Source organism: Trichomycterus rosablanca, chromosome 15 (assembly GCF_030014385.1).
Source record: "Trichomycterus rosablanca isolate fTriRos1 chromosome 15, fTriRos1.hap1, whole genome shotgun sequence".
Taxonomy (NCBI): Eukaryota; Metazoa; Chordata; class Actinopteri; order Siluriformes; family Trichomycteridae; genus Trichomycterus; species Trichomycterus rosablanca.
In genome coordinates, this window is record NC_086002.1 from 20426560 (window position 1) to 20454472 (window position 27913).

At 40.6% G+C, this 27913-nt stretch overlaps 1 protein-coding gene across 1 annotated transcript; it reads left to right on the forward strand.

Moving 5' to 3' along the window:
* On the forward strand, nt 1-27672 carry LOC134328359 (NACHT, LRR and PYD domains-containing protein 3-like). Its single transcript, XM_063009462.1, has 11 exons — nt 1-68; nt 309-425; nt 562-619; nt 1081-1285; nt 6192-7962; nt 22259-22432; nt 23272-23445; nt 25407-25580; nt 25786-25959; nt 26213-26377; nt 26708-27672. The coding sequence occupies exons 1-10, from the start codon at nt 1-3 to the stop codon at nt 26313-26315; spliced, it is 3018 nt and encodes a 1005-aa protein (XP_062865532.1). The 3' UTR covers nt 26316-26377; nt 26708-27672.
* Nucleotides 27673-27913: the final 241 nt, after the last annotated feature.

The following is a 27913-nucleotide window of genomic DNA, read 5'->3' on the forward strand; positions in this document are numbered from 1 at the left end:
ATGAAGAGTGACCAGTCAATGGGACATCCATTTCGCTTTAAAGATGGAGGATGTTCTACTGATCTGAGGTCAGTATAATCTAATGTTCTAGAGTTTTTACTTCCAAAAAATCATAAAAATTATGTTTCAATAACTGAATGTTGAAACATGCTAATGCTCAGTTCTGTATAACTAAACTAGCTGTTAGTTAAGCTAATTGTCTGATTACTCTGCCATGTCCTTGGTGGTGTTTCTCTGAACTGAAATTTTCAGGTGCTCTTTTGCTTTTTTATATAGTTTATTTATGTTTGGTTTTACTTGTACCCCAGTGTGATGGCGGGTATGAAACCAGATTCACCTGAACCCAGCTGTGTCTCCATGAAGAGTGACCTGTCAATGGGTCAAACACGTCAATTTAAAGATGGAGGATGTTCCACTGATGCTGGGTCAGTATAAACTCATTGTGTGTTAGTGCCTTATACCACTGCACTAACCGAACCCCCAGCCCCAGTATATTTATTTGTGTTGTATAATAAAGACTGAAAAGATGCACAATTGCTTATTTGTCTTTTTTATTAACAGACCAAAAAAGAAGAAATTAAATGTTACTTACAGAGATCAGCTGGAATCCATTTTCAAGGTTTGTATGTATGTGTGTAATAATATTTATGATGCTAATCTAGTTTTCTGTTGGTTAAATGAAATCTGTGAGGGATGATTTTGGATTTAGGCCTCCTTAGATGCTTTTTACAGGCTTGAATGTTCTTTATTTTTGCCATAAGGAGTTAAAGTGACTCATTAGGGGTATTAAACACAAGACCTTCCACATTTTAATGGTTGAAACTGGTTTAGGTGAAATTCTATTTTAGAACTTGCACATTTTAATGAACATTTACTGTTTATTCATTTACTGAACTTGACATGCAGAAGAAAATAAAACAATGTGGCACACACATGTATGTATCACATAAATGTATCACAACAACTAGTTTCAGTATAATGTTAGAACTACATCATTCCTTATGTGGTCACATCACTCATCTATCTTTATTACCTCATGGTGCTTATTGTGATGATCTGTTTCTCTAAATTTCTCAACAGGAACTGGAGCTCATAGTCATCAACATGATAAAGAATGAGCTAAACAAGTTCAAAAAGCTCCTGAATGAAGATTACCCAGCATGCTCTGAGCAAGAGGTGAAGGATGTGGAAGATCTGAGTAGTTTCAGAGAGGGGACGCTAAAGATCACACTGAATGTTCTGAAGATCATGAACCAGACAGACCTAGCTAACACCCTGCAGAGAAGTAAGAGACCTAAATACAGACATGTGAAAAAGTTAGGCCACATATGACAACATATGAACATTTCAGCTTCATTTAAAGAGTACTGAGAGATGGAGCTTATATAACTAAACAAAAGAAAATTTAAAAACTATTTTTACACTCAAGTTGTAAAATGTAATGAACAAAAATGGAAATTTAGTGTGAGGTAAAAGTTAGGACACTCCCACATTTATTACTACTTAAAATGTTTAAAATTAGAATCAGGTGCACCACATCAGCTGTAATGATAATGATTGTGCAAGTTCTCCTACTTAGAAAGATGAGAGAGGTCTGTAATTTTCATCATAGGTACACTTCAACTATGAAAAAAAAATCCAGGAAATCACATTGTAGGATTTTCAAAGAATTTAATTGTAAATTATGGTGGAAAATAAGTATTTGGTCAAAAACAAAAGTTCAACTCAATACTTTTTAACATAACCTTTGTTGGCAATGACAGAGGCCAAACGTTTCCTGTAAGTCTTCACCAGGTTTGCACACACTGTAGCTGATATTTTGGCCCATTCCTCCATGCAGATCTCCTCTAGAGCAGTGATGTTTTGGGGCTGTCGCTGGGCAACACAGACTTTCAACTCCCTCCACAAATTTTCTATGGGGTTGAGGTCTGGAGACTGGCTAGGCCACTCCAGGACCTTGAAATGCTTTTTGCGGAGCCACTCCTTCGTTGCCCGAGCGGTGTGTTTGGGATCATTGTCCTGCTGGAAGACCCAGCCACGTTCCATCTTCAATGCTCTCACTGATGGAAGGAGGTTTTGGCTTAAAATCTCACGATACATGGCCCCGTTCATTCTTCCCTTAACACAGATCAGTCGTCCTGTCCCCTGTGCAGAAAAACAGCCCCAAAGCATGATGTTTCCACCCCCATGCTTCACAGTAGGTATGGGATGCAACTCAGCATTCTGCTTCCTCCAAACACGACAAGTTGAGTTTTTACCAAAAAGTTCCATTTTGGTTTCATCTGACCACATGATATTCTCCCAATCCTCTTCTGGATCATCCATATGCTCTCTGGCAAACTTCAGACGGGCCTGGACATGTACTGGCTTAAGCAGGGGGACACGCCTGAAACTGCAGAATTTGAGTCCCTCTCGGCGTAGTGTGTTACTGATGGTAACTTTGTTACTTTGGTCCCAGCTCTCTGCAGGTCATTCATCAGGTCCCTCCGTGTAGTTCTGGCATTTTTGCTCACCATTCTCATGATTATTTTGACCCCACGGGATGAGCCCCAGATCGAGGGAGATTATCAATGGTCTTGTATGTCTTCCATTTTCTTACAATTGCTCCCACAGTTGATTTATTCACACCAACCTGCTTGCCTATTGTAGATTCACTCTTCCCAGCCTGGTGCAGGTCTACACTTTTCTTCCTGGTGTCCTTCGACAGCTCTTTGGTCTTGGCCATGGTTGAGTTTGGAGTCTGACTGTTTGAGGCTGTGGACAGGTGTCTTTTATACAGATAACGAGGTCAAACAGGTGCCATTAATACAGGTAACGAGTGGAGGACAGAAGAGCTTCTTAAAGAAGAAGTTACAGGCCTGTGAGAGCCAGAAATATTGCTTGTTTGTGGGTGACCAAATACTTATTTTCCACCATAATTTACAAATAAATTCTTTAAAAATCCTACAATGTGATTTCCTGGATATTTTTTTCTCATTTTGTCTCTCATAGTTGAAGTGTACCTATGATGAAAATTACAGACCTCTCTCATCTTTCTAAGTAGGAGAACTTGCACAATCAGTGGCTGACTAAATATTTTTTGGCCCCACTGTAATTAGAGTACATTGGAGTTTTATTTAAACCTCAGACATTCATTTGGATTGCTCTTGATTATTGAAGTGAGTGTTATCACCATGGTGAGATCTAAAGAGCTCTCTGAGGCCTTCAGAAAGAAGGTTGTAGATGCATATGAGTCTGGGAAGGGATTTGAATCTATCTCAAAACAATTAGAAATCAGCCGTTCCACTGTCCAGAAAATAATTTACAAGTGGAGAACATTTAAAACAACTGCCAACATGGCCAGGTCAGGCCGTCCCAGCAGAATGCAAGGTGCATAAAGTCCTACAATGTCATCACAGGACCTACCGGTAGCTCTTGTCATAGTTGATGTCAAGGTACATGCATTTACCATCAGAAAGAGACTGCACAAGTTAGGTTTTTATGAGGGGTGTGCAAGGAAGAAACCCTTGCTGTCAAAAAACATCAGGGCAAGACTAAAGTTTGCCAGGGAAACACGTAGACAAAGACCAGGACTTCTGAAACAATGTGCTTTGGACAAATGAATCCAAAGTTGAATTATTAGGGCACAGTAACAGAAAACATGTTGGCACAAACCAAACACAGCATTTGAGCAGAAGAACCTCATACCAACTGTGAAGCATGGAAGTGGAAATGTCATGTTTTGGGGATGCTTTGCAGCAGCAGGGCCTGGCAAGCTCCCCATTATAGAATCCACAGTTAATGCTTCACTGTATCAGAGGGTGCTTAAAGATAATGTAAGACCATCTGTTCAAAAACTGAAGCTGAAGCTGAGGTGGACCATGCAACATAAAAACAACAACCCAAAACATTCCAGTAAATCCACCAAGGAATGACTCAAAATAAAGAAATTGAGAGTTCTGGAATTGTCAAGTCAAAGCCCGGATCTTAATCCTATTGAGATGATGTGGGGTCTTCACACAGCTGAAAAAATTCTGCATGGAGGAGTGGGAAAAACTTTTTCCCAGTTGATGTCAGAGACTGGTAGATGGTTATTGCAACATCTAATTGAGGTTATTTCAGTCAAAGGGGGAAATACCAGCTATTAGGGCATAGGGTGTCCTAACTTTTTCCTCACAATTAATTACCATTTATTGATTAATTGGTACAGTGGGGCCAAAAAGTATTTAGTCAGCCACTGATTGTGCAAGTTCTCCTACTTAGAAAGATGAGAGAGGTCTGTAATTTTCATCATAGGTACACTTCAACTATGAGAGACAAAATGAGAAAAAGAATCCAGGAAATCACATTGTAGGATTTATGGTATAAAATAAGTATTTGGTCAATAACAAACTAGCAAGATTTCTGGCTCTCACAGACCTGTAACTTCTTCTTTAAGAAGCTCTTCTGTCCTCCACTTGTTACCTGTATTAATGGCACCTGTTTGACCTCGTTATCTGTATAAAAGACACCTGTCCACAGCCTCAAACAGTCAGACTCCAAACTCAACCATGGCCAAGACCAAAGAGCTGTCGAAGGACACCAGGAAGAAAATTGTAGACCTGCACCAGGCTGGGAAGAGTGAATCTACAATAGGCAAGCAGGTTGGTGTGAATAAATCAACTGTGGGAGCAACTGTAAGAAAATGGAAGACATACAAGACCATTGATAATCTCCCTCGATCTGGGGCGCCATGCAAGATTCCATCCCGTGGGTCAAAATGATCATGAGAACGATGAGCAAAAATCCCAGAACTACACGGAGGGACCTGATGAATGACCTGCAGAGAGCTGGGACCAAAGTAACAAAGGCTACCATCAGTAACACACTACGCCGAGAGGGACTCAAATCCTGCAGTGCCAGGCGTGTCCCCCTGCTTAAGCCAGTACATGTCCAGGCCCGTCTGAAGTTTGCCAGAGAGCATATGGATGATCCAGAAGAGGATTGGGAGAATATCATGTGGTCAGATGAAACCAAAATGGAACTTTTTGGTAAAAACTCAACTCGTCGTGTTTGGAGGAAGCAGAATGCTGAGTTGCATCCCATACCTACTGTGAAGCATGGGGGTGGAAACATCATGCTTTGGGGCTGTTTTTCTGCAAAGGGGACAGGACGACTGATCCGTGTTAAGGGAAGAATGAACGGGGCCATGTATCATGAGATTTTAAGCCAAAACCTCCTTCCATCAGTGAGAGCATTGAAGATGGAACGTGGCTGGGTCTTCCAGCATGACAATGATCCCAAACACACCGCTAGGGCAATGAAGGAGTGGCTCCGTAAAAAGCATTTCAAGGTCCTGGAGTGGCCTAGCCAGTCTCCAGACCTCAACCCCATAGAAAATTTGTGGAGGGAGTTGAAAGTCCGTGTTGCCCAGCAACAGCCCCAAAACATCACTGCTCTAGAGGAGATCTGCATGGAGGAATGGGCCAAAATACCAGCTACAGTGTGTGCAAACCTGGTGAAGACTTACAGGAAATGTTTGACCTCTGTCATTGCCAACAAAGGTTATGTTACAAAGTATTGAGTTGAACTTTTGTTTTTGACCAAATACTTATTTTCCACCATAATTTACAAATAAATTCTTTAAAAATCCTACAATTTGATTTCCTGGATTTTTTTTTCTCATTTTGTCTCTCATAGTTGAAGTGTACCTATGATGAAAATTACAGACCTCTCTCATCTTTCTAAGTAGGAGAACTTGCACAGTCAGTGGCTGACTAAATACTTTTTGGCCCCACTGTATAAGCTCCATCTCCCTGTACTGTTCAAATGAAGCTTAAATGTTCATATGTTTATATATGTTCAAAAAGACAAAGGTTTTCATGGGGTGTTCTAACTATTTTAACTTGACTATAATGTATTTACTACTTTACCATTAGATAAAAAATATTTTATATTCATCTTGGTTCTAGAATTATCTAGACTTGTAATTGGTCATTATATTTTATTATATAATGTTTTATGAGCGCTAGGTATTTGATATTAGATGAGAATTCTAACTATGATATTGGTCACTACATCTCTACAAATAACCCAATTATAATCATAGATGTTTATATTTATAAATAAAAAATATATATAATTAAAAATCTTTTTTTAATTCAAATATTAAATTATATACTGTGTTCACTGATCATGCAGTAAAATATTGATCACCTTTGTTTGTTTATTAGAACTATTAGGCCCTGTGTATAAAAAAAAACTCAAATTCAATCTGAGAGAGAAATGTAATAGAATCAGTGAAGGAATCTTCCAGCATGGAAGCTCAGCACTTCTGAATAAGATCTACACAGAGCTCTACATCACAGAGGGTTGGAGTGGAGATGTCAGTAATGAACATGAGGTCAGACAGATTGAAGTGGCATCCAGGAGACCAGCAGCACAGGAGAAACCCATCAAATGCAACGACCTTTTTAAAGACACGTCCATCAGAACTGTGCTGACTAAAGGAATCGCTGGAATTGGAAAAACAGTCTCGGTGCAGAAGTTAATTTTGGACTGGGCTGAAGGAAAAGCAAATCAGGATGTCGTCTTCATATTTCCACTTCCTTTTAGAGAGCTGAACTTGATGAAGCAGAAAAATCTCAGTCTGATGGAACTTCTTCATCAGTTTTTCCCAGAAGTGAAAGGTCTGACATCATTAGACTGTGATGCTTATAAAGTTTTGTTCATCTTTGATGGTCTGGATGAGTGTCGACTTCCTCTAGATTTTCAAAATAACGAGCGATTGTGTAACATAGCAAAGTCAGTAAAAATGGATGTGCTGCTGACAAACCTCATCAAGGGGAACCTGCTTCCCTCTGCTCACCTCTGGATTACCACTCGACCAGGAGCAGCCAATCTGATCCCTCCTGAGTGTGTAGACCAGGTAACAGAGGTACGAGGGTTCAGTGACCCTCAGAAAGAGGAGTACTTCAGGAAGAGGATCAGTGATGAGAACCTGGCTAGTAAAATCATCACTCACATAAAGTCATCAAGAAGCCTCTACATCATGTGTCACATTCCAGTTTTCTGCTGGATCTCAGCCTCTGTTCTAGAGAGAATTCTGGATGGATCTGAGGGGAAAGAGATCCCCAAAACTCTGACTCAAATGTTCACCCACTTCCTGATCTTTCAGATAAAACACAAGGAACAAAAGTACCATGGGAAATCTGAGCCTGATCCACACCAGACGACAGAGACGATATTGGCACTGGGAAAACTGGCCTTTCAACAGCTGGAGAAAGGAAACCTGATCTTCTATGAAGAAGACCTGACAGAGTGTGGAATTGATGTCAAAAACACATTGCTGTACTCAGGAATCTGCACCCAAATATTCAAAAAAGAGGCTGGGCTGCACCTGGGTCAGGTCTTCAGCTTTGTGCACGTGAGTGTTCAGGAGTTTCTGGCTGCTTTATATGTATTTCTCACCTTCATCAACAAAAACAGAAATCTGCAGGTAAAGAAACATACCAGAATGTTTAACATCTTTAGAAACCCTATGTCTGACCTTCTGAAGAGTGCAGTGGACAAGGCCTTACAGAGTAAGAATGGACACCTGGATCTTTTCCTCCGCTTCCTCCTGGGTCTCTCACTGGAGTCCAATCAGACTCTCTTAAGAGGCCTACTGCCACAAACAGGAAGTGACTCTTACAAGAAAGAGGAAACAGTCAGGTACATCAAGAAGAAGATCAGTGTGAATCTCTCTCCCGAGAAATTCATCAATCTGTTCCACTGTCTGAATGAACTGAACGATGATTCTCTAGTGCAGGAAGTCCAACAATACCTGAACAGGAGAGGTTATGTCTATCACGATGAACTCTCACCTGCTCAGTGGTCGGCTCTGGTGTTTGTGCTGCTGAACTCAGATCAGGAGCTGGATGAGTTCAATTTGAGTAGTTATTATCCATCACATGAAGGTCTTCTGAAGATGCTGCCAGTGGTGAAAGAATCGAGAAAAGCTGAGTGAGTAATTTATTAATAAACATTTGATTCAAGGATTCATCACATAAACTATAATGATTAAAATCCATGAAGGTGAGATAGTGGAGAATTAAAGTGTCAGATCTCAAAATGTGTCTTAAAGTAACATCCAATTTAGAAACTTAAATATTAAGGTTAACTACTACTACTAAGTACTTAATTCTAACCTACTAACCTGCAGTCTGAGTATAAAATCTGGGGTCAAATTGTATAAATATTCAACCACAGAGCTTCAAAAACATCAGGACTAAATGTGATAAAGAGACAAACAAATAACAAGTAATAAAGAGAGAAATGCATTATTAATAAACATTCCTTTTAAATAAAGACACTCATGTTAGCATGAACGGGGCGCTCAGCTGATATAGCGGTAAAATACACTAGTTTACTTTTGCTGAGATCTGAGGATAGCTTGTATAGAATTGATCTGACTGATGTGTAATCATGTTTTCATTTTACTGTAATGAAAACAATGTAAGAATAATCAGATGCTTAATTATGGAATGGAAATGTAATTTAGATTAAATGTTTGGATGTTTTTTGTTGAATAAACTTTGGTAAATATACACCGATCAGCCATAGCATTAAAATCACCTCCTTGTTTCTACACTCACTGTCTATTTTATCAGCTCCACTTAACTACTTTGTAGTTCTACTATTACTGCCTTTAGTCCGGGGGGTACAGAAATAAATGTTGTGACATTGCAGAAGCTTGTGGAAACGATGCCACAGCAAATGCGTGCCATAATCAAAGCTAAAGGCGGTCCAACCAAATATTAGAGTGTGTGACCTTTTCTTTTGGCCAGGCAGTTGTAATGAAAAATGGAACAGAAGGACGTCTCTCCAACTTGATGAAAATGGTGAATCTTTATTACAGGAAGCAGTAGCAAGAAACACAAAGTAACTCGGGTACAGTGGAGCTAGACTGAACAATTCAACTGAAACACACAGCATATACTGCGGGGAAAATAAGTATTGAACGCATCAACATTTTTCTCAGCAAATATATTTCTGATGGGGCTATTGACATGAAATTTTCACAAGATGTTAGTAACAACCTAAGTAATCCACACATACAAAGAAATCTAAACAAATAAGTCCATAAATTAAGTTATGTGTAATAAAATGGAATGACACAGGGAAAAAGTATTGAACACATGAAGAAAAGGAGGTGCAAAAAGGCATGGAAAGCCAAAACATCAGCTGAAATCTGTCAGTATTTAGAAAGCAATCCTGCCCCTATCAGTGCAAATTAATATTAACTAGTTTAGTCCTAATTGATGGCCTATAAAAAGGTTTCTCATTACCAAGGTGTCACATAAGAAGCATCTTGTGATGGGTAAAAGCAAAGAGCTCTCTCAAGACCTTTACAACCTTATTGTTGCAAAACATACTGATGGTATTGGTTACAGACGTATTTCTAAACTTCTAAATGTTCCAGTGAGCATTGTTGGGGCCATTATCCGGAAGTGGAAAGAACATCATTTCACCATAAACCAGCCACGACCAGGTGCTCCTCGCAAGATTTCTGACAGGGGAGTCAAAAGAAAAATCAGAAGAGTTGTCCAAGAGCCAAGGACCACCCACGGAGAGCTTCAGAAAGACCTGGAATTAGCAGGTACAGTTGTTTCAAATAAAAGTATAAGTACAATGCACTCAACCGCCATGGCCTCTATGCACGCTCACCGCGCAAGACTCCATTGCTGAAGAAAAAGCATGTTAAAGCTTGTTTACAGTTTACTGCACAACATTTGGACAAGCCTATGAAATACTGGGAGAATATAGTCTGGTCAGATGAGACCAAAATTGAACTCTTAGGATGTCATAGCACACACCATGTTTGAATGAGAAATGGCACTGCACATCACCCCAAAAATACCATACCAACAGTGAAGTTTGGAGGTGGGAACATCATGGTGTGGGGCTGTTTCTCAGCATATGGTGCTGACTTTATACACTGCTCAAAAAAATAAAGGGAACACTAAAATAACACATCCTAGATCTCAATGAATGAAATATTCCAGTTGAAAATCTTTATTCATCACATAGTGGAATGCGTTGAGAACAAAATAACATAAAAATGATCAATGTAAATCAAAATTATTATCCCATGGAGGTCTGGATTTGGAATCATACTCAAAATCAAAGTGGAAAATCAAATGACAGGCTGATCCAACTTCAGTGGAAATTACTCAAGACCAGTTAAAATGAGGCTCAGTAGTGTGTGTGGCCTCCACGTGCCTGTATGACCTCCCTACAATGCCTGGGCATGCTCCTGATGAGGCGGCGGATGTTCTCCTAAGGGATCTCTTCCCAGACCTGGATTAAAGCATCAGTCAACTCCTGGACAGTCTGTGGTGCAACGTGGCATTGGTGGATGGTGTCCCAGATGTGCTTGATTGGATTCAGGCCTGGGGAACGGGCAGGCCAGTCCATAGCATCAATGCCTTCATCATGCAGGAACTGCTGACACACTTCAGCCACATGAGACCTAGCATTGTCATGCATCAGAAGGAACCCAGGGCCCACTGCACCAGCATATGGTCTCACAATGGGTCTGAGGATCTCATCCCGGTACCTAATGGCAGTCAGGGTACCTCTGGTTAGCACATAGAGGGCTGTGCGGCCCTCCAAAGAAATGCCTCTCAACACCATTACTGACCCACTGCCAAACCGGTCATGCTGGAGGATGTTGAGGCAGCAGAACATTCTCCACGGCGTCTCCAGACTCTGTCACATCTGTCACGTGCTCAGTGTGAACCTGCTCTCATCCGTGAAGAGCACAGGGGGCCAATGGCGAATCTGCCAATCTTGGTGTTCTGTGGCAAATGCCAATCGCCCTGCACGGTGTTGGGCTGTAAGCACAAGCCCCACTTGTGGACGTTGGACCCTCATACCACCCTCATCGAGTCTGTTTCTGACAGTTTGAGCAGAAACATGGATATTAGTGGCCTGCTGGAGGTAATTTTGCAGGGCTCTGGCACTGCTCCTCCTGTTGGTAGCGGTCTTGCTGCTGGGTTGTTGCCCTCCTACGGCCCCCTCCACATCTCCTGGTGTACTGCTCCATGCTCTGGACACTGTGCTGACAGACACAGCAAACCTTCTTGCCACAGCTCACATTGATGTGCCATCCTTGATGAGCTGCACTACCTGAGCAACTTCTGAGCATGCCCAGGCGTTGTAGGGAGGTCATACAGGCACGTGGAGGCCACACACACTACTGAGCCTCATTTTAACTTGTCTTGAGTAATTTCCACTGAAGTTGGATCAGCCTGTCATTTGATTTTCCACTTTGATTTTGAGTATGATTCTAAATCACGACCTCCATGGGATAATAATTTTGATTTACATTGATCATTTTTATGTTATTTTGTTCTCAACGCATTCCACTATGTAATGAATAAAGATTTTTAACTGGAATATTTCATTCATTGAGATCTAGGATGTGTTATTTTAGTGTTCCCTTTATTTTTTTGAGCAGTGTATAATTGAAGAAAGGATGAATGGAGAAATGTACCGAGACATTCCTGATAAGAATCTGCTGCCATCTACCAGAATGCTGAAGATGACACGAGGGTGGACATTTCAGCAAGACAATGATCCCAAACACACAGCCAAGGAAACTCTCAAGTGGTTTCAGAGAAAGAAAATAAAGCTGCTATAAAGGCCCAGTCAATCACCTGACTTGAATCCAATTGAAAATCTATAGAAAGAAATGAAGATCAGAGTTCATAGAAGAGGCCCCCAGAACCTTCAAGATTTGAAGACAGTTTGTGTGAAAGAATGGGCCAAAATCACACCTGAACAATGCATGCAACTAGTTTCTCCATACAGAAGGCGCCTTGAAGCTGTCATTACCAACAAAGGCTTTTCTACCAAGTATTAAATAAATTTCAGTAAGCGTGTTCCATACTTTTTACCTGTGTCATTCACCTTTATTACACATGACTTCATTTATGGACTTATTTGTTTAAATTTCTTTGTATGTGTGGATTACTGAGGTTGTTTCCAACATCTTGTGAAAATTTCATGACAAAAGCCCCATCAGAAATATATTTACTGAGAAAAATGTTGAATGTTCAATACTTATTTTCCCCGCTGTATACATTTGAAAATACCATATAAGGGTTTCCTGTGTTACCATTTTAGGGGTTTCCTGTAAAGGATGTGTATTACCCAAAAGCAGTGCAGACAAGATAGAACTGTCACCTCAATTCTAATTGGTCTAATTGTCTTTGATCACTTTCATGTCTAGGCCGATTCCCTTTGTCTGTGATGGCTGTTGATTACATATTATAATAATCCCTTTCAAGTTGGTTAGAACCTGTGAGAGCTGTCTCTGCTCTTCCAGTTCTCCCTTTTCATATGCTAAACTAAGCCAGGTGGTCACCCCAACTCCAGGAAGAGACATCCTGGTTTATACATTTGATTATGATAACAATGCCATTGAGTGCAGTTAGGTAAAGCTAGTCATCCTTGGGTCCATGCTGTAATTCTTACAGTCGCCCCTTTGATCCTTTTGACCCTGAAGCATCACAACTGCTTACCACACACACCTGCCTTGAGTGGCACTCAGTGGTCAACACCCTCCTGCCTTAGGTTGCCCCTCATTGGCCTTGAGAAGTCTATGGAGAAGTGCCTCAAAACACACTGGTACTCACTCTCTCAACTGGCAAAACCATCATAATTTTTCCTTTACATGGACAAAACAAACAAACAAAAAAAAAAACCAACCAAATAATCAACCCACCGATTTTTTTTTCAAAAACCATCACATCCAAGGGGAATGCCTAACTGAAGTGTTTGAGAAAGTTCAAATGTGGCGTTTCAACATGGACCACATACTGCGAAACATTACACATTGGCACAATATAAGAATAATACACACACAAACTGCAGTTTTGAAGGTCAGTTCCCATGTTAAACCAGAAACCGCAATATCCATATCACCATCATGCATTTGTCTAATCAAATTGTTGTCCTTTGCGCTAAGATCCTGGGAGGCTTTGATGATGTGGTTGTCTTTCCTTTGCATTAAAGACATAAGCATAGTATCTAGGTTTGGTAACTGAAAGTCAAAGTCAGGAATGTCCTCAACAAACCCTAGCTCTTCTTCTGGATTAGCATAAACACTTTGTTCAGTTAGGTTAACATAGGGGAAACAAAGATTTCCTACAGAACAAGCTGAATTTGGTGTAATACATAATGAAGTGGTATTAGTTACTTCCAGACTACCATTAGCATAAATGGAGAAATGTTTGTACGGAGTGGTAACACATGCCTTATTCCCCTGAACAACTACCTTGGTAAAGTTATTGTGTATGTGTGTCAAGCGAATTTCACAGGTTGTATCACTCATATTTAAGTCTCCACAAAAGGATTGCTTTTCTACAGCATCACATTCACAGAGGAAGCCAAAAGGAGTCTTGTCACAACAGTCCTATACTATCAACCTTAACCACTCTCTGAAAGACCTGCTCTCTTTGGAAGACAGGTATAGAAACAGTTAAAAGCATTGCATACATTTGTCTCATAAAACAACCGAACCGCTGAAAACTGTTACCCGCTGAACAAGCCCATGATTTGTTTTTCGGGTTATTGATCACAGTCTCATTCCACCACCTCAGGATCTGTATTGGTGGTGTTTCAGTGTTGGGTTTTGATGATTTCCCTTTGTGAGGGGTAAAAGGTAAATTAATTCCCTCCATTAAAGGCCATAGTCTAGTGGACTGTAAAATCTAGCTGGAAGAGGATGAGAAGAGACCCTAGCCATTTGTAAAATGTAACTATAAGGAATGGGCAACCTACATTTGTCTAGTTTGTTCATGAAAGTCTTTAAATCACCGGAGGAGGTGTTAAAAATCCAAACCATTTCATGACCACCTCTTCAGTGAAAAGAGTTCCTGGAACCCTCTCCGCCAACACGTCCTGTAGAATGCAGGAGATCTCTTGATACTTTATTGAGGCAAACTGTGCACAGTATAATTCCTTTTGCATGTGGTTAAAAGCTCCCTTAATGCTGTGAGAAATAACAGACAAGGTTGTAGCAATGGTGTGAATATCTTGTACGGTCTCCTTTTCCTCCTTTAGCCCTTCTTGTAAATAGGCATCCATCTGTAACACTTGCTCACCTATAAGGACTTTAAGTTTATTCTGTTTTAGCTTCTCAGCGCTGATCCAGTTAGATATTCCCAAACCTGTTCCAGTAGCTCCCAGAATACTATCCATGAGCCCCAACAGTTTCCGCCGATAGGATGTTCTCTGTGAGTATGGGGTCTGAAGTTCATCTGCAGGCTGGTGTGATGGGGAGCTGGTTGCTACAGCACTATGGTATTTCAGGAATGCTGTGGTTAGTAGATCCTTGTACATCCCAGTCATGCTTACTTCTTGGCATCGTTTATCTATTTCTGGAGACCATGCTGTCAGGTTCACCAAGACTGGAATGTGGACCCATTGGATGTTGTTGATCAAAACTCCAGTATATGGTCTTGTCACCACACCGGACTGAGGAGCTGGTTGTCGTTCTGGACATTGCTGCCTGCAATTCATTGAGCTTTATATTGTAGCGTTTCTACGGCATCGAAGACGAAGCTGGGATAGGAAATTGCTCTTTCTGTGAACATGTTGTCAAACACCCATTCACACACACACACATTCATACAACATGCTCAAAGCTAATAGCTGCAAAGCCCATAGCCGATGATGCATTTCTCTCGTAGCCAGCCCATTTCCAGTGCCGAAGAACATGGTCACGGTAGATCTTAATACCACAGCCGCGAGTCCTTCTGGGTCCTTCTCGTCTACAGCAGTGGGTCGCTACAATATTAACCTGTGAGTAAGGGGACACCTTTGGAGATACTTGTCTGGACATGGATTTGCATTCTCTGGCAATATGTCCTTCTTTATCACATGAATAGCAAACTATGTTTGCATTAGGATTATAGGGTGGTGGTCTCTCATTAACCTTTCTAGCTACCCGGCCTTCATTCTTCCATGAAACATGTTTTCTGGCTATATTCTGATAGGAAGGTTTACCACTGATAGATTTCCTGGCACCAGTATTGCTATTGTAAAACTGAGTCATTTTAGCAATAATTTCCTCATACGTAGATGTACAGTATGTGTCACATGCATTGCTATGGCCGCGCGGGTAAAAATGTCCTTTTGGCTAACCAAAGCTGACTTACAGTGGGGCCAAAAAGTATTTAGTCAGCCACTGATTGTGCAAGTTCTCCTACTTAGAAAGATGAGAGAGGTCTGTAATTTTCATCATAGGTACACTTCAACTATGAGAGACAAAATGAGAAAAAAAAATCCAGGAAATCATATTGTAGGATTTTTAAAGAATTTATTTGTAAATTTTGGTGGAAAATAAGTATTTGGTCAATAACAAAAGTTCAACTCAATACTTTGTAACATAACCTTTGTTGGCAATGACAGAGGTCAAACGTTTCCTGTAAGTCTTCACCAGGTTTGCACACACTGTAGCTGGTATTTTGGCCCATTCCTCCATGCAGATCTCCTCTAGAGCAGTGATGTTTTGGGGCTGTCGCTGGGCAACACGGACTTTCAACTCCCTCCACAAATTTTCTATGGGGTTGAGGTCTGGAGACTGGCTAGGCCACTCCAGGACCTTGAAATGCTTTTTACAGAGCCACTCCTTCGTTGCCCGAGCGGTGTGTTTGGGATCATTGTCATGCTGGAAGACCCAGCCACGTTCCATCTTCAATGCTCTCACTGATGGAAGGAGGTTTTGGCTTAAAATCTCATGATACATGGCCCCGTTCATTCTTCCCTTAACACGGATCAGTCGTCCTGTCCCCTTTGCAGAAAAACAGCCCCAAAGCATGATGTGTCCACCCCCATGCTTCACAGTAGGTATGTGATGCAACTCAGCATTCTGCTTCCTCCAAACACGACGAGTTGAGTTTTTACCAAAAAGTTCCATTTTGGTTTCATCTGACCACATGATATTCTCCCAATCCTCTTCTGGATCATCCATATGCTCTCTGGCAAACTTCAGACGGGCCTGGACATGTACTGGCTTAAGCAGGGGGACACGCCTGGCACTGCAGGATTTGAGTCCCTCTCGGCGTAGTGTGTTACTGATGGTAGCCTTTGTTACTTTGGTCCCAGCTCTCTGCAGGTCATTCATCAGGTCCCTCCGTGTAGTTCTGGGATTTTTGCTCATCGTTCTCATGATCATTTTGACCCCACGGGATGAGATCTTGCGTGGGGTCCCAGATCGAGGGAGATTATCAATGGTCTTGTGTGTCTTCCATTTTCTTACAATTGCTCCCACAGTTGAGCAGTGTAGATTCACTCTTCCCAGCCTGGTGCAGCTCTACAATTTTCTTCCTGGTGTCCTTCGACAGCTCTTTGGTCTTGGCCATGGTTGAGTTTGGAGTCTGACTGTTTGAGGCTGTGGACAGGTGTCTTTTATACAGATAACGAGGTCAAACAGGTGCCATTAATACAGGTAACGAGTGGAGGACAGAAGAGCTTCTTAAAGAAGAAGTTACAGGTCTGTGAGAGCCAGAAATCTTGCTTGTTTGTGGGTGACCAAATACTTATTTTCCACCATAATTTACAAATAAATTCTTAAAAAATCCTACAATGTGATTTCCTGGATTTTTTTTTTCTCATTTTGTCTCTCATAGTTGAAGTGTACCTATGATGAAAATTACAGACCTCTCTCATCTTTCTAAGTAGGAGAACCTGCACAATCAGTGGCTGACTAAATACTTTTTGGCACCACTGTAAATCTATGATCCTGTGTTGTAATGTCAGTAATGCCACTATAGGTTACAAAGGCATCCATGAGTCTCTCTGAGAATGCAATAGGATGCTCTCCCTTTGTCATCCTAACCTGCGTAATCTTTTCCCAGTTAACGACTCTCACTCCCAGAACCTCTAACAATGCCTGTTTTCTCTCACCCTTGTTAGCAATTTTATTTTTGACCTTATCCAAGAGAGCTTTGGCAAGAGTAGGGGGAAGACACATAATCAAAATAACACAAGCATCTGCATCTGTTAACCTGTGAATGTCTATGTGTTGTTCCAAACTACCTATGAAATCTAAAGGATCATGGGTCAAATTTTCCAATGATTCTAATTCAGTGGGATTTAGAGCTCGGACAATAGTAGTTGTGACTGTACTGTTTTCTTCCTTACCGGGGCGAAGCGCTGTGGATGAATGCAGTGGTGCCATAGGGAACCTCACAGTATGCTGGGAGTGATGATCATAGCTGTTCTGTGACAGAGAAGCTTCATCTCAACAGGGGTTCCTTTCTACTGTACTCGGAAAATGTGTCTGGTTTGAGATCTGGCTGAAAGGTGTTCTAGAGTTTATTGTTGGTGGGACTGATGTACATTTTAGCTGGCATGCAGCTCTAGATTGCTGCAGAACATTTGATAACTTTTCTACCGATGATGCAAGCCTGTGATTGTCTGCCCTACAAGCTGAAATTTCTGCACAATTTCATCCTTCAAAATAGTTTTGCTTGCTGTATGTTTTAGCATAAACTGGCAAACATCTCTAGATTGCTGTAGATCATTCAGTAACTTTTCAATAGATGATGCAAGTCTATGATTGTCTGCCTTACAGGCTGAAATATCTCCTTTTAGCTGTACTGTTTTGTTCTTCAAAATAGTTTCACCTGCTTCGTAGTTTTTCATAGACATAATATGTTCACTGAATGAAGAATGAAGCATTGTGTTCTCTGTTTCAAGAGCATTTCTCTCTGACTCAACTTCCCTTAACCTCTTCCTAGGCAAAAATGGCATGAAGTGCATTAGCAACATTCTTTTTTTTTTTTTTTTTTTTTGGGCATTTTAGGATCATTTCAAACTGGGACCTAGCTCACTCATAGGGCTCATCCACAGTATTCTCAATCTCTTCAAATAATCCACTTGAACCATGCTTGGCAGTGTATGCAATGAGTAGTTTCTCCATTGTAAACTGCTACTCGATCTAATAGTCTAAAAGCACCCTGCTTTAATGACCAAACACTATCTAGTTCAGTTAAAACAGGCATGTCCAAAGTCCGGCCTTCTATCCGGCCCGTGCCTTCCGTCTTAAATTACATTACTTGTGGCCCGCCAGCACAGTGAAACAGAAAAAATATATATTCCGTCGCTGTCTGATTAAAAACTTTTAGCGGTTTTTACTTTTTTGTTGATTGTGGGTATAAATCTCCGTCTGTCCATAGCAGCGCATATCAAAATGACCAATGAAAAGATGAATGAAATCACGCATTCGCTGTAACGAGTATTTCCAAACCCGTTTGCTGCGTGATGTTTCATCTCTGCAGTTTATTCAGGTTCTTCAATCACATGGTTGTAATCACCAAGGACGGATTAAGGATAGTCTGGGCCCCTGGGCAAAGAGTTGCCCAGGCCACCCACCCCGCATGCCCCCCCCCCCCCCCCCCCCCCCCCCCTCCAAAAACATAAATAAATTAATACATTAAACAGCCTGTCAATAATTAGCATGGCTAGGGGCCCCAAAAGCATGGCTAAGGCCCCCAAGAGGCCCTGGGGTCAAAGTCCCTAATAGTCAGAGGATCCTTAAAATGGAGGGCCCTCGGAAATAAAAATATATTGTATCATAAATGTTGATAGGCATCGCAAAATGTTTTGGGCCAGGGCCACCCCGGGGCCCCCTGACCTCAAGGGCCCCTGGGCGCTGGCCCCACTGGCCCGGTCAGTAATCCAGCCATGGTAATCACGATTTATATTTGTGATGTTTGTAGTTTTTTAAAAACACATCTGTATCTAATATGTAGCGAGTGGCCCTGTCGTTGGGGGCAGTGTTGAGTCCTGGTGAGAGTATAAAGCCAACGAGTAAAAAGTAATGGCGTATACCACGCTCTGCTGAGGGTAGTGGGTGAGACGCCGAGAGTACCAGGTATGTAGGCGGGAAATTTGATTTGGTTTTAATAGATTTGCTTGTTGTTACCGTTCGTGTGGAGCGATAACAAAGCGTTATTATTATTTACCTCGTAGGTACTTGGATGTGGTGGCCAGTTGTGGTGAACGTTTTCTACAGAGGTAATTTGTGGGATTTTGGCTGGCGATTTTATAGTTGAGAATGTTATTAGCCGTTAAACGGGTTATATGTATTTTCACAGTGTGTGTGCGTGACGCAACTAGCAGTGGATATACTTCATATTGCCTCGTGTTAATTCGGAGTGAAGTGAATACGACTGGGACTCGTTTGTTTTAGTGCACCAATGAACTGTAACATTAAAGGCATTTAAACAGCGATTAAGTTATGTGCTTGTAGTAGCATTATAACATTAAAATGTATTTGAGCATAGAGCATGAACGATAAAATATTCTTAACGTGTTTAGCTAGGCTCTAAAGTATTGTTTTGTGTCTTTGTTTGTTTATTGTAGAGTGCTGGAGTGAATGTAGAGCGTCAGCCGCTGTTCTTTTCTGCCAGTTTTCTTTGTTTTATGTGTGTTTTCTTTTGTATTTTGTAATTTTTTATACGTAGGTAACCACATTTTTAATGTGGTTCTTTTAAAATTGTACCAGTGTAAAGCCACTTCCAGAGGAGTAAGCGGCTCCAGTAATAGTCTTACCCCAGCCAGACTAGTTTTAAAGCGTGTGGGAATTGTTCACTATAATTACATTGAATGTCCAATTGTGTAGTGGTCTTGCAGTGTTGGACTTAAAGGTTGAAGTGTAATGGAATACTTTGTGATTGGAGTGTATTTTGGGTACTCAATATGGTTAGTAATAGTATAGCACACATTAATAGTTCTGGCTAGAGGTGGACTACTGGGGTTGCTTTTATACACTAAATTATTAATACTAATCCAAGTGGCGATCTTATTGTTTTTAGTACACTTTGCTACTTAGTGTTATAATAAAGAACGTCATATTGATTTCTCTTTGTGACGGTGTATTTATTGGTTTGGACTGGAGTTATCTCCAGGTTTAAACTAAGGGGTGGCGTTGTCGGTTAATTTTATTTCTGGGATAGCCGTGCTACAATCATTTATATTGACTAAGTGTTCACATGGACCGTATTTATTAACACAATTGAACTTTTTTATAGCAGTAAATAACTTGATTTACAAAGTATAGATATTGTCTGATAACTTGATTGTTTCAGGTATTTATAGATGTTTAAATGGTCATTTAGAACAGTATTTCCCAGTCTTGTTTCTGCACAACACAGTATTAAAAGTTTTCTTAATAGATCTATGAAATAATCTTATCTGTGTTTTGATGTTTTATTGATGCACAATATTAGATCACAATATTTTGAAAAGCATGATTTCTGAGTTAGCCAGATAACTTAAGCACAGTGGCAAGGATTGTTCAATATGAACATCTTCTTTTCTCTTTTGTCCTATGTTTATGTATGCCAGGAAATACTCCAAAGGTAGCCATGCATTGTTATAGTTTAAACCCAAACCATGTTTGGCACCTGAATGCTTACATTTGGTTGTTGTTCGCTGTAAGAAAATGAAATGATTAAATAACAGCATATTATATGCATATTTTATTGTTTTATATATCCCCTCTTTTTCCCCCCATTTTTTATCCCCCAGTCTAGTTGTGTCCAATTACCCTGATTGCTCCTCTATACTGATTCGACCCTTCACCGCTGACTGAGGATGCCTCTCAACTGAAATACACCCCCTCCGGCACATACAGTCAATACAGATAGTGCACCTGCACGAGTCGAGTTCATATACTTGACGGGCACTGTGTATGGAGGGCCACACCCCCATCAGCATTATTCCTCAGCCCTGTGCAGGCGCCATCAGTCAGCTAGCAGGGGCTGCAGTTGCACCAGTTATTAGGAACCTATGATCCAACTTTCTTACCCTCTAACCCTGAACAACAGCCAATCGTTGTTCATACTGCCGCTCAGCCCAGTTGGAAAGGCAGAGCTGAGGTTCGATACAATGTATTCAAAGCCCCAACTCTGGTGAGCTAGCGTACTTTACCGCTGCACCACCTGAGCGGCCTGCATATTTTATTGTTTAAAATAATGTCATCAGGGACTGTTGGCCCTCGGGCACTTTCACATTATCAAATCTGGCCCTCCTAGAAAAAAGTTTGGACACCCCTGAGTTAAAACAACGTAAGGCAAACTATATCAGGACAACTGCTTTTACTACACTGCCTTGGGTTTACCATTTAAATTTAGGCTTACTAGTTCGGACTCTCAAGCTTCGGACTCTCAAGCTTTAAACTACTGCCACACTACGTCAATATTCTATTTTTCTTTTTATATTTTGTAGATTTTATATCTTAATTCTTATTCTTCCTACCCCATTGTAATGTTGTTGTGTGATGTTTGTTAGATGTTTGTAATAATTGTAATTGCTGCTGCTACACTGCAATTTGCCTTCGGGGATCAATAAAGTAAATCAATCAACCAATCAATCAGTCAATGATAGTAGGAACATGCACTGGTGACACACATATGGATAAGAAAATGAAGGTAACTTACCTACCCTTCCTGCTGTGAATATAACCTTTCTCTATATTCATGGCAAACATCTAAATAAATAAAATAAATGGAGGTACCCTAAGAAGAACACTCATACACACATGGGTGAACATGCAAATCTCTGTACACAACCATTGTAGAAATGTACAGTAAGCTACTTTGACTTTGGCTTATGACCACACCACCTTGGGAATGCCTGATCTCATCCGATCTCAGAAGCTAAGCAGGGTTGGCCTCAGTTATGGTCCTGGGTTCGATCCCCAGGTGGGGCAGTCCAGAACTCCGTTCTTTATGTGCGGAGTTCTCCCCGTGTCTGTGTGGTTTCCCCCCCAGTTTCCACCCGGGTTCCTCCCACAGTCCAAAAACATGCAGTTCGGGCTGTTAATGTGTGCCTTGCGCCAATTAAAAAAACTGGGATGGGCTAAGCATGTAGGCTGTAGGATTACACACCCTGTGACCCTGATTGGATAAGCGGTTAAGAAAGTGACTGAGAGTGAGTAACTTGATTACTGTCTGAGTCTGAGACTATTGTCTGATTATGAAGCATTACTACATTTGTAAATTGTATTGGTCATATTGTATTAAATCTCAGCTGTAACAAGGCTATAGTTCCACCTTCACCATTTTGGATTAACACTCCATCCCATTTGAAAATAGTTAGTGGAGCAGTCCTGTTGTTGGTTGATTCATCTGCTGCAGTCTGTGTAATATCAAATCGGCTACTCGCATTCCACCTACTGGTGCAGGGTGACGTCTTTTATTTCTCTGATTGATCTAATTATTTCTAATTAACTCTCCAGGTTGTGGGATTGTAATCTAACAGAGGAAAGTTGTGAAGTTCTGTCCTCAGTTCTCAGTTTAAACTCCTCCAGTCTGAAACATCTGAACCTGAGTTACAATGAACTGAAGGATTCAGGAGTGAAGCTGCTCTCTGCTGGACTGGAGAATCCACACTGTAAACTGGAGAAACTGGAGTAAGATCTTCACTTTTACACTGTAGATACAAAAAACTGTTTCGAAATTACAACAGATTAATAAAGAAGAAAACAAAAGACATGTTTTTTTCATGGTGCAATTTAAACGTTGCTTAGAGCTGAAATTATGATTCTGTATTTGTGACTGATGGGAAAATATTTTTACTCATACTGTGCCTGATTGATCTGGTTATTTCTGTCCAGGTTGTGGGATTGTGATCTAACAGAGGAAAGTTGTGAAGTTCTGTCCTCAGTTCTCAGTGTAAACTCCAGTCTGAAACATCTGAACCTGAGTTACAATAAACTGAAGGATTCAGGAGTGAAGCTGCTCTCTGCTGGACTGGAGAATCCACACTGTAAACTGGAGATACTGAGGTAAGATTTTTAGATGCAGAAGATCTGTTCCACTCTGAAGCATCGATTTAATAAAAAACAACCTTAGCAGTTGTCGTATGGGATTAGTCATAGGTCTTCACATCTTAACATGATTGTTCAGTGCAGCTCACTAGCTTACTTAAGCTTACTTATTTGTTCAGTGCACTGTTAGCAAGCTAAGCTTAGAATGTAAACAATAAATCCACCACTATCAACTAACAAAGATCTTCTGAGGATTCCACATTTGATCTCTGAAAGCCTTTAAAATGTGGAATCCAAAGTCTGAAATCACATTTTACACTCACGTTGGAATGATTGCTGATTCAGCATCATCAATTTAACTGCTTTGACTTTCATCTACAATGAAGTCTGGGAAATATTATCAGATCTGGTACTTGGTTTCTACGTACTACTGCAGGGTGACATCTTTCATTTCTTTGATTGATCTGATTATTTCTCTCCAGGTTGGTTGATTGTAATCTAACAGATGAAAGTTGTGGAGTTCTGTCCTCAGCTCTCAGTTCAAACTCCTCCAGTCTGAAAGATCTAAACCTGAGTTATAATGATCTGAAGGATTCAGGAGTGAAGCTGCTCTCTGCTGGACTGGAGAATCCACACTGTAAACTGGAGATACTGTGGTAAGATCTTCACCTTCACACTCTGAACTAATATTCAATCTCAGATGGTGGTTAACCTTATTTGTTCAGTGCACTGTTACAGTATGTCACAAAAGTGTGTACACCCCTCACATTTCTGCAACTAGTTTATTATATGTTTTCATGGGACAACACTATAGAAATGAAACTTGGATATAACTTAGTAAATCTATACTGCTATACAAGCTGTACACTGACTAATCTAAGAATAACTCAACACACAGCCATTAATGTCTAAAAAGCTGGCAACACAAGTGAGTACACCCCACAGTGAACATGTCCAAATTGTGCCCAAATGTGTTGTTGTCCCTCCCTGGTGTCATGTGTCAAGGTCCCAGGTGTGAATGGGGAGCAGGGCTGTTAAATTTGGTGTTTTATGTACAATTCTTTCATACTGGCCACTGGATATTCAACATGGCACCTCATGGCAAAGAACTCTCTGAGGATGTGAGAAATAGAATTGTTGCTCTCCACAAAGATGGCCTAGGCAATAGGAAGATTGCTAACGCCCTGAAACTGAGCTACAGCATGGTGGCCAAGGTCATACAGCGGTTTTCCAGGACAGGTTTCACTCGGAACAGGCTTCGCCAGGGTCGACCAAAGAAGTTGAGTCCATGTGTTCATTGTCATATCCAGAGGTTGGCTTTAAAAAATAGGCACATGAGTGCTGCCAGCATTGCTGCAGAGGTTGAAGACGTGGGAGGTCAGCCTGTCAGTGCTCAGACCATACGCGGCACACTGCATCAACTTGGTTTGCATGACCGTCATCCCAGAAGGAACCTGACGCACAAGAAAGCCAGCAAACAGTTTGCTGAAGACAAGCAGTCCAAGAACATGGATTACTGGAATGCCCTGTGGTCTGACGAGACCAAGATAAACTTGTTTGGCTCAGATGGTGTCCAGCATGTGTAGCGGCGCCCTGGTGAGCAACATCAAGACAACTGTATCTTGCCTACAGTCAAGCATGGTGGTGGTAGCATCATGGTCTTGGGCTGCATGAGTGTTGCTGGCACTGGGGAGCTGCGGTTCATTGAGGGAAACATGAATTCCAACATGTACTGTGACATTCTGAAGCAGAGCATGATCCCCTCCCTTTGGAAACTGGGCCGCATGGCAGTTTTCCAACACGATAACGACCCCAAACACACCTCCAAGATGACAACTGCCTTGCTGAGGAAGCTGAAGGTAAAGGTGATGGACTAAACCCAATTGAGCACCTGTGGCGCATCCTCAAGTGGAAGGTGGAGGAGTTCAAGGTGTCTAACATCCACCAGCTCCGTGATGTCATCATTGAGGAGTGGAAGAGGATTCCAGTAGCAACCTGTGCAGCTCTGGTGAATTCCATGTCCAGGAGGGTTAAGGCAGTGCTGGATAATAATGGTTGTCACACAAAATATTGACATTTGACAATTTGGACATGTTCACTGTGGGGTGTACTCACTTGTGTTGCCAGCTATTTAGACATTAATGGCTGTGTGTTGAGTTATTTTCAGAAGACAGTAAATCTACACTGCTATACAAGCTGTACACTGACTACTCTAAGTTATATCCAAGTTTCATTTCTATAGTGTTGTCCCATGAAAAGATATAATTAAATATTTGCAGAAATGTGTACTCACTTTTGTGAGATACTGTAGCAAGCTAAGCTTAAAATGTAAACAATAAATCCACCACTATCAACTAACAAAGATCTGTCCACTAAGGATTCCACATTTGATCTCTGAAAACCTTTAAAATGTGGAATCCTATCATAATTTCTATCTAAATCATAATTTTAAACCCATGTTGCAATGATTGCTGATTTGGCATCCTCAATTCAACTGCTTTTACTTTCATCTGCACTGCAGTCTGGGTAATATTATCAGATCTGCTACTTGGATTCTACCTACTGCTGCAGGGTGACGTCTTTCATTTCTCTGATTGATCTGATTATTTCTCTCCAGGTTGTGGTGTTGTAATCTAACAGAGGAAAGTTGTGAAGTTCTGTCCTCAGTTCTCAGTTTAAACTCCTCCAGTCTGAAAGTTCTGAAACTGAGTTACAATAAACTGAAGGATTCAGGAGTGAAGCTGCTCTCTGCTGGACTGGAGAATCCACACTGTAAACTGGAGAAACTAGGGTAAGATCTTCACTTTCACACTGTAGATACAGAAGATCTGTTTTGAAAGTATTTAACCAATTAATTAAAAGCGACCCAATAAACATGTTTTCTCTAAGGTTTATTTTAAATGTTGCTGAGCTGAATTATGATTTTGTGTTTGTGACTGATAAGAAGATATTTTTTACTTATACTGTGTCTGATTGATCTGATTATTTCTCTCCAGGTTGGTTGATTGTAATCTAACAGAGGAAAGTTGTGAAGTTCTGTCCTCAGTTCTCAGTTTAAACTCCTCCAGTCTGAAACATCTGAACCTGAGTAACAATAAACTGAATGATTCAGGAGTGAAGCTGCTCTCTGCTGGACTGGAGAATTCACACTGTGAACTGGAGATACTGAGGTAAGATCTTTACTTTCACACTGTAGATACAGAAGATCATTCATACAGAAACTGTTATTGATGTGTGTAGGAGTTTGATATTTTACTCATTTTCCCCACACAAGATAAAACACTATAATTAATATAATAGAATAGTTTTACATGTTGAAGATTTCTCAGTGATGATGTCTGATTGTGGATCTGAATGGAGATGGAGGAGAAGGAGGTGGGAGAAGATGATGTATGATTTTTATTAAATGATTTTCTTCTGCAGGTTGTGGAGCTGCAGTATTACAGATGAAGGTTTTACTGCTCTGGCTTCAGCTCTGAAATCAAATCCATCATCACGTCTGAGAGAACTGCAACTGATTGACTGATGCAGGAGAATCAGGAGTAAAACTGCTCAAAGAGCTACAGATGAAGCCACAATGTAACCAAGGTACTAAAGTAACTTGCTGTTGCTTTATACACAGTCACACCTAAACACACACACATGCACACATTGCACACACATGCATACATTACACACACGTGCACACATTACCCACATGTGCACACATTACACACACATGCAGTGGTGTCTTATTGTAGAATCAGAACTGCTTATTAGCAGAACTTCATCTGTATCAGCGTTCTTCAGTGAACAATGAATCATGTAAAATGTTCTATCATTGTTCCCGTGTGTGTGTGTGTGTGTTTATAGTGGTTTTGATTGTGTTGAGTCTGATAGGTGACTAAAACATCTGATCATGTCTGATCTCTTCTACAGCTTCTGATTCTAATACACATTGAATTGTAAGATGAGGAGCAGTGAAGATAAACACCATCTACTTTTCACACTGGGATTCTACATGGTGACGCTTTGTTCAGCTTCTTATTGCTCAAATCTGTAAACATGCTTTCTGTATAACTGTGTGCATGGCATCACTTCCTGTACAAGATCAATACTCTCAAACCCACTCTGAAGTGCTGATGGACTTTCATCTCCTCCTTCTATACATCAATAATGAAGTAATGAGATTGGATAGTCCATCTGGTACCATCTGTATTAATCTGATAGACTGAGTTACGAGCTGCAAAACAGGGCGAGAGTCAATAAGGACTGCTTTAGAAAACCCTGCATTAGCTTAAAGCAATTACTATCTGACATGTAATGAAAGAAGTTTAAATCTACTGGAGATGTTGAGATTCTGCCTGGAGGAGAACATGAGAAGGATTACTTAAGAGACCAGATAATCTCCAAGGATCTTCACTGGGAAATTACAGATGTTAGTGAGGTTTTAAGATTAAAACATTTTCCTACATTAACCACAAGATGTTTAGAGGACAGGCTGAAGTTAAGTCTCTTCTGTATGATTCTCATCCTGGAACTCTGCAAGGGATCTTGTTGAATGATCAGAACAGACCTAAAAAAAAGACATCAAACAGTAGAGGTCCTGGGTTGAGGGGTACATAATCTCCCTTTTTTGCAAGTCCGAAACAGACAACAGTTTAGTACAGGGTATTACCCACAATCCACTGTGATCCTGTGCTGTTTCTCCCAGTAACCAGTGGGTTTTTGGAATTTTATATATTTGCAAAATGAGTTTTTATTCACATATTTGGCATATTTAATGACTAATAATAATAATAACATTAATACATTATGATTGGTATTTTGAATAAACCTTGTGTTCATGTTACTGTAATTACTGACAGTATTGTGTAATTTATTTTTTTTGGAAGTATCTTTTGTATGGAGTTTATATTCTTAATTACTTTCATCTTTCTGCAGTAATGCAGTGCAGTAAAAAAAAAGTATTTACCTCATTTTTCAATGTTCTCTATTTTTGCACTGTTCACACTTGTACTGTATGTATCTGACAATAAAACACATTTTAATATTTATGACCAAATAAAAACAAAATGTTTTAAACAATGGTCTCATTTATTTAAAAAAATGTGTGTGGATATATGAGGAAAAGTAACTGCACCC